The following is an 8143-nucleotide window of genomic DNA, read 5'->3' on the forward strand; positions in this document are numbered from 1 at the left end:
AGCCATTAGCAGTAAGGGTAGAAGGACCTTCCTTAGCTAGTCAGAGGGTGAGCACATTAGCAGTAAAAGTAGAAGCACCTTCCTTAGCTAGTCAGGGGGCTAGCCATTAGCAGTAAGGGTAGAAGCACCTTCCTTAGCTAGTCAGAGGGTGAGTACATTAGCAGTAAAAGTAGGAATTTTTTTTTTCAGCAGTAAAAGTAGAAGCACCTTCCTTAGCTAGTCAGAGCAGCGAGCACTGCGGAACCAACCGAGGCCCATTCTGATGGTTTCACCTCTGAGTGCAAAGACAATGAAGCAGAAGATAGAAAGGAAGGCAGCTGAGAACAAAGAGGGAGGAGGCTACGGGACAGCGGTAACTTTTAACGCCAACTTAGCCAGGCTACAATGCTGTTAGTTTAGGCAAACACAGGTCCAGACCCTTTTGCGGAGCTATCTATTAGATATGAATAACTTTTAAGTTAGTGGCTCCAAGTAAAGAAGGCAACACTTCACAGCATGCAGTGAGTGGGCTCTTCCTGCTCATCCCAAGGGTTTTAAGTCTGAGCTTCACAGCATGGAATGGGCTCTCCCTGGTCATCCCAAGGGTTTTAAGTCTGAGGTTTCCCAAACAAAACTGGATTTGGCTTCAAGATTGAAACAGGAATCCTGCCAAGTTTCCCTAGAGACTGGCAAGGCCCCCCACAACAATGTGAACCAATATTGTAAGAAAGGTTAATACATTTCAACCACCACCACCAACAGCAACAAAAATTTACACTCTCACTACCACAGACAAATGGGCAGAGTCTTGAACTGGAGCTGAGCTTGGCAACGGTGTGTGCCAAGAGGAAGCCTACGGCTCCTAGAGATAATGATGTGACAGTTCACATCGTGAAATGTTTTCAGGTTTTGCAACCTACTACTCATGCAAGATAAACTACGTTAGAAGATTCTAGTGAGAACAGATTTGGAGAAATCCAGGCCAGAGAACTCTGCAGGATGTCCTCAAAATAAAAGGAGCCCAACCAAACAATAATATAGCAATGGTACAGACATATTTATGTTTTCCAGATCTTTGAGAAAATATTCTGTTGAATGCTCTTTATACAGCTAGTAACTTACCATATTTGTCTCGTAAGCCAACAGTGCATCGGAAAACTCCACCAAAGGCAACATCTTCACCAAATATTACTGAAAAATATAAGAGAATCTATTTAGTAATCCTTAAATTTAAAGTCATGACAAATAAGGAACTTAAATATTTAGATTTGAAATTATACATATAATCACATCTGTGTAATAAAAATATGGTATATATGTATATAATATCCTTTTTGGATAATTCTTGCATGCACATATAAATATATACAATAATACTGTGTATTTGTAATGCATACATGTGTATACACACATACAAACATATGTGTAAGTAAGAATATAAAGTCAATCAAACTTTAAAAATGCAGCAAGATGAAGACTAAGTTGCTGGGATAGAGAAAGGGCTCAGCAGATAAGAGTGTACACTGAATTTGCATAAGAACCAAGTTTGATCCCCAGCACCCACATAAGGCAGCTAACAACTGCCTGCAACTCCAGCTCCTGGGAGACCTGACACATCTAGCGTCTCTATTCTCAAATGTGCATACCCACATACAGACACATACACAAAACTAAAAATAAAACGACAAAACAAATAAACATAAGTTACCTATAAAATTGTTTAGAAAATGTGACACACGACACAAACAATCAAACTTTACTCAGCCACAGGGCAAAAATGAAATCATGACATTGGCAGGAAAATAGGTAGAACCATAAATCATTACATTGTGTAAAATAAGCCAGACTCAGAAAGACAAACACCCCTGCTGTCTCTCATATACAGAATCTAGATTTAAGTGTATGTGTGCATGGATGCACATCTGTGTGTGTGCATGTGTATGTGTGCATGTGCATCTGTGTATGCATGTGTGTGTGTGTGTGTGTCTAACAGAAAGTTTATCATGAGAGAATTGAAACAGATCTTAAGGGAGGGGAGAAGAGGAGAGAGAGAGAGAGAGATAGAGTACTGACATTTAATTTGAAAGCAGGATGGGAACTACCTAACTGTAGAAAAGCAAGAAAGGGGAAGGAAACAAAACAGAACAAAACAGGACACCTGTGGATGAAGCAACTATAGTAAATCCCACTGCTTTGTACGGTAACTTAAAGACTGATTTTAAAAAGCAGAAATACTAAAATGATTACTTCTAAAATACTAACATGTCCAATGTAAAAATAACCATAAGTGTGTATATACATATATATTATACATATTTATATAATATATTTATATTATGTTTAAATATTATATATAAATATCTAAACAAAGCGGCATTTCCTGTTTTTTTTTTTTCTACACAACAGGAGTAGCCAACAGGTATCAACCAGAAACCAACATATAATAAAGGGACCACACACGCTGCAAAGAGCAAGTTAAACAAGGATACCCAGGAGGACGTGTCGGAAACTAGTGGGTAAATGTATGTTCAGACTCTAAGTAGACCCTTTTTGATTTGCTCAGGTCTCAGACTCTGGAAGGAACAAGGCTGCACACACGCACTAAGTTTACCTGCAGTGGGGTCTTTGGCCAATGAATTATCCAAGGCGCTTGTTATTGACTGGAAGAGGTTCATTTTCTGGGTTTGTCCTGTGAAAAGTAAAGTTACATTATATCAAAATTTGTAAAATAGGTAAAAAAATAAATAAATAAATAACCAGTTTCTTAACAGTTGATTATAACACAGCAAAAAAAGCAAGATGCAAGAAAGGAACAGAATCTATCACAGGAACTGACCCAAACAGATCTATAAAAGATACAAGTGAAGTAAGCATCCAGAGACAGTAGACTCTGCCCCCCCCCAACCCCGTGCTCTTTCAGTCACCAAATGTGGGGCAGTCAGGGTCTAATGACCAGCATGGGTAATAACAGCTCCTGCTGGTGGCTTCAAACCTCTGCCCGTGAAGTGCAGTCCCTAGTGCTTTCCTCTCAGCCCGGTCAGACTCCTCAATGAGCTCTGGCCTCCCCCAGTTCTCTCTCAGCCTGGCCTCTGGCACGCTCACGCTTAACCTCAGGTATCTCTGATCACTTCAATAGTGCTGCGTGCCCAAAATTCAGGCCTTGGCAGTCCCCTATCAGAACACCTTGCCTCCCTCTGCACCCAGAATAATGGCCTGTTTATACTCCTGTCTCTGAAGACAATAAAAATTCATTCAGGAAGTATCATTACATCACCCACACTAAAGAACACACAAGCACACCAAATGTCCAGAAGTCCTTCATAAAATATTTTTCCTCAGACTGCAGTTGTATCATTTAATAGGTACCTTCCTAAAAACTTTATCTGCCCTGTTGCTTTACTTTGTTTTCCTGTTGCTGTGATAAGCACCAGGACCAATAGCATTTGGGAAGGAAAATGTTTATTTAATCTTAAAGGTTATACAGTCTTCCACTGAGGAAAGTCAGGCCAGGGACTCAAGCTGAGGCAGGAAGCACAGAGGAAAACGGCTTCCTGGCTTCCAAGACCACCTGCTCAGCCTTCTACAGCAATTAACAATCAACCAAATACCCACGGGCCAATCTGATTGAGGCAATGCCCCTAGGCTCGGTCAAGGTGACAGCTGACATTAACCAGAAGACCTCAAAGTTTTCCAATGGCAGAAAACATCATATAACAGTTTAGGATAAACTTTTGACAATAACATATCCACTTCATACATGTAATAACATACCTACTTCATACATGTCACAAAGTAATACTTTGCTTATTTCTTAGGATTTTCATAGTTAAGAACGTAGGGAGAATAAAAACACCTTAACAACTAGTATTATTTTTGTTTTAAATTTTGCTGAGGACTTGAATTAATAGCAAATGCCCCCACTAGTTGTGCAACCCATATGTTAGCCAAGTGCTACACCTTCAGGCTCCACCCCCAAACCTTTTCATTCATCTGATCACACAGCTACTCAGCAAGTTGTTACTAGAAAAAGAGTAAAAACTTCAATAAAAATCACATGAAACTGAGGCTGGAGGATTGTGGCTTCAAAGCCACTCACTCTAGGCTATATAACGAGCTCCTATCTCAAAATAACCAAAAATAACAACCAAAATTACACAAAGTAAATCTAGAATGTGCTCTTGACTCTAAAAATCTTGCTTGGCCTATGAAAATAATTTCAAGTCATTTATGTTTCAGCGTCAGCACACAAATTATATTTTCACTAGTGGATATTTTTCCAAAGATTGTAATGTTTAGGTTTGGAGTATACCTCAGTGCTATTTCAAGCTACAAAAGACAAATCTGATAAGATAGGGACATTGGATTACAGAAACGCTAATTTAAATGAACCTATAGATTTTAAGAGTGTCTTAACTTCAGAATGGATATGTTGCCTTTTATCGGCTCAAACAAAGAACAAAAAGTCTTTAGCTGACATGTGCACATTGTACAGTCCATACTTGTGTTAATGCAGATAGGTATGTTACCTTTAAAAGTTTGTGCGTTTTCACAACAAAAGGACCAGACACCAATGAGGACAAGTAGCCCAAGTGATCCAGCCTCTCAGAATTCCTCTGTTACAGTTTCCATAAAAATCTATACCCAAAGCATCTTCAAAGCTGCTAGCTGAGAGGTTTCAGCCTCACAGGTAGGTAGGTCCAAGATGGATGCACCAATGTTACAAAGGAACACTGGGTAACTGTCCAGGCAGTCAGATGCCTCTGTGATTTCTATAGTTTTAGAAGTTGTTTGCTCTGTTCTTCCTGTTTACTCAAGTAATATTTTATCCTTCTTTGATCTGGTAAAAGACTATAGTTACAGTTACAGTTTTCCTTGTTAACAAATTCAGAAAAAAACTTACATAAGAGATATAAAGTTTATAAGTTTGAAAACATAAAATGTTTAAGTTGTTATTATATAAGAAAATATTTTAAGGTCTAAAAAGATATTTTTAGGATGATGATACAAGTTATGATAAAAAAAAAATAGTTTAGGTATAAAATTTTGGACTCACCAAAATAAGATAAATAATAAAGTATTTTTTCCAAGTATATGCCAAACACAAATAAATTGGACACTGTGAATGTAATTACCTGGTAATTGTTCTTATTGAATATAATTTTACTATGTTAGAGTTAAAATCTTCCCTTTTTATTTAGTCAAAAAGGGGAAATGTGGTGGGATATTTGAACACTGTATGAAGATGTGTTGCTCTGATTGGTGTGATAAAAAGCTGAACAGCCAATAGCTAGGCAGGAGAGTAGAGGAGAGACTTCTGGGCAGAGAGAGCACTTTGGGAAGAAGAAAGGCAGAGCCACCAGACAGCAGAGGAAGCAAGATAGGTAGTTTGGAGCCATGTGGAAAATATAGATTTTAAAATATGGGTTAATTTAAGTTATAAGAACTAGTTATGAACAAACCTAACCTAAGGCTGAGCTTTCATAATTAATGAAAAGCATTCTGTGCACATGTGAAGGGCAGACAATTGGTATCTTCACTAACCGCCATAATATGCAAAGTTTTAGCACTATTCATGAGGCTTTCAAGGAAGACACAATGGGGTCGGAAAGTTGACTCTGCTCTTTACCGCACTTGAGAAGGCCACAAACATCTCTGAGCCTCAATGTCCAGTGAACATAACACCATCTATCTCACACGACTATTGTGAAGGTAATGGCCCACCACACCTGGATAAAAGCAAGTACTCAATAGTGAAGGTAACGGCCCACCACACCTGGATAAAAGCAAGTACTCAATAATGGAGGGTAGCGTCAGCACAGACAGGAGAAAAAGACATCGGGCACAACTTTTAAAATATGAAAAAGAGAAAAAGAACGAACATAAACTAGTGAGCAAATACATGGGAAAAGATTCCTCAGCAGAAGTGAAACACATGCAAACACAAGGTGTAGTGGTTAGCACAAAAGCGCAAGGAACCACCTGTTCCTGGGACTCCCAGCATCAAGCCTAACACAGTCTTACGTCCCTCTCCCCTTACACTTAATACAACAAACACTCTTATACAGACTAGGCATAAACCAGGCATTTAAAGTGGGCATTTAAAAACTTAACAATTCATATTTTTGGGTGAGAACTCGAATCTCCGGGGCTCTGTCATGAGGCAGGGGGCAGGGCATGCTCAGGGAATGTATCTATCTGCATATTTTGTAACATTGTGAAACTGAGGCCTATAGAAGTGATGATTTCAAAGTCTCAGGTGATGGGGTGCTGGGGGACAGACAAAATTCAAAACATCACCTCTCACTACTGAATTCAACAGGTTATCAACACTCTAGAGCATTACAGGAAACTTAGTCCTGTAATTACAATTAATGCAAATTGGACTTGTATTAAAACTACAATTACGGAAGACACAGTGGGTTGGAAGAATGAACCTCAAAAGGCTTAGCAGCATTTACAATGAGTGGTACCAAACACATTTTTACTTTTTCTAAATTATGCCTTTTGTCTGTAATATGCTTGTAGCATTTTTATAGTAACAACTTAGAGACATGACATCACTCGGATTTTAGTAATTTCACAATTGTGGAAGGGAGAATTAAGACCTGTGCTCTATTTCTCTATTACTAGGCCAAAGTTCTTTGCTGTGAAGACAGTATTGAACGCTGAGAGGGAAAAATGAATTGCTATTCTTCTTTCTAATCTACTATTTCACAAAACTGGGAAGAAGGATCCGTAAATCATTTCCAAATGCCTTATGTAGAATGGCAGTTCTGAAATCCAGCTTCCTCCATACACAATTTTGGAGCTAGCTGCCATGAACTTCTATCTTGTGTACTCTTGAATAATCTGTTTCAAGGCTTCGGTTTATCTGGCAGCAAAGCAAAAATTAAAACACGGCCTAACACATTAAATTAAAACTTGTCCTATGAACCATAGGAGACAGGGAATGTAAATTTCACCAGTAGCAAGCTCTCAGGAATTACTGTTCACAAATAAATACAGGCTTCCAAAATTACCAGCCCCAGTGTGGAAGAAGTTATTGGACAAGAAAACGGGACAGGTGTCCTTACTATCTCCTGATACTCTGCAGAGAGACCTGGGATCTTAGGGGAGTACACAAAACTTGCAAGAGAAACATTCTGAGTGTAACAGAGGAGCACATAAGGAGCCCGACCCTTTTCCCCTTCCTCTTCCCCTTCCTCTTCCTCTTTCCCATCACCTGTGTGGATTACTTCTGCTCGGCCAAGTGATAGCAGAGCCCAGCAGAAGTCTGGATTCTTTCCACCTCCACGCAGAACCTGTTTCGTGACCTTGAGAAAATTAAATTCTACTATTTACTCCCTAGGTTTACTCTTCCCTTCCAAGGGGGAGGGGAGGGAAAAAAGAAAAGTCTTTTACGGGCTGCTGCCTCAAGTTACTGACCCAGTCCTGGCAAGGTAATCCTAAAGGGCCTGATAAGGAAAAAGCAGGGGTGGAGCTCAGAGAAAAGAGGGGCGCTCTTTGGACAATTCTGCACCCTCAGGGCCTCGCAGAAGGCAGGGTGCCCTCTCACCTATCTTGAAGGTGCCCAGGGGTTGCATCTGAAGGAAAGAGTCACCAAGAAAAAGCAGCAAGATCGAAAGCGGACCCGAGGCGAGGATGGACTCGGGATGCAGGGAGATCTCCCGGTCTCACCATACTGCAGGGACTCCGGGTCCGGCTGGAAAGTGAAGTGGGCCACACGCCGCTTCTGGGTCGCGTCCTCGCCCCCGGCTTGCAGGAAGCCTTGCACCAGCCCAGTGCAGCGCAGTCCGCACCACCGCCGTTCCGCTCCAGCAGCTCGGAGCCGCAGAAGCCCGCGCGCCCGCGAAGCCACTGCCGCCATCCCCGGGTCTCAGGCACAGCAGCCCACGCTGCCGGCAGGGAGGACGAAGAGGCGTCGCGGGCCTCCTCATTGGGCGATTTCAAGGGGCGGGTCCATGAAAGAAACCAATCGGAGGTGGAAGTTCGGGGGCGGGGATGGAGACGCTGTGACCTGGCTGCTGGAGCAGGCGGAAGCGGGACCTAGGGCCCTGCAGCTTGAGATGCAGTCCCTGGATGTGGAGCCTTCCACACTGAGACTGGCTGTGTCCTTATCCATTTTTACAGTGTCATTTCCAGTAGCTTTTGCTTTTATTTATTT

The 8143-nt window shown here is 41.1% G+C and overlaps 1 protein-coding gene across 2 annotated transcripts in view; it reads right to left on the minus strand.

Moving 5' to 3' along the window:
- Positions 1–7869, minus strand: part of Bckdhb (branched chain keto acid dehydrogenase E1 subunit beta) — a 193048-nt gene extending 185179 nt beyond the window's left edge. Inside the window, exons 1-3 of one of the 2 annotated variants that reach the window (XM_005347555.3) lie at positions 7657–7869; positions 2591–2668; positions 1102–1170 (exon numbers count right to left, since the gene is read on the minus strand). In XM_005347555.3, the coding sequence (XP_005347612.1) occupies positions 1102–1170; positions 2591–2668; positions 7657–7846 (337 nt within the window). In that variant the 5' untranslated portion in view covers positions 7847–7869. The other variant, XM_026778905.1, reaches the window with a different exon arrangement.
- Positions 7870–8143: the final 274 nt, after the last annotated feature.

Source organism: Microtus ochrogaster, chromosome 5 (genome assembly GCF_000317375.1).
Source record: "Microtus ochrogaster isolate Prairie Vole_2 chromosome 5, MicOch1.0, whole genome shotgun sequence".
Taxonomy (NCBI): Eukaryota; Metazoa; Chordata; class Mammalia; order Rodentia; family Cricetidae; genus Microtus; species Microtus ochrogaster.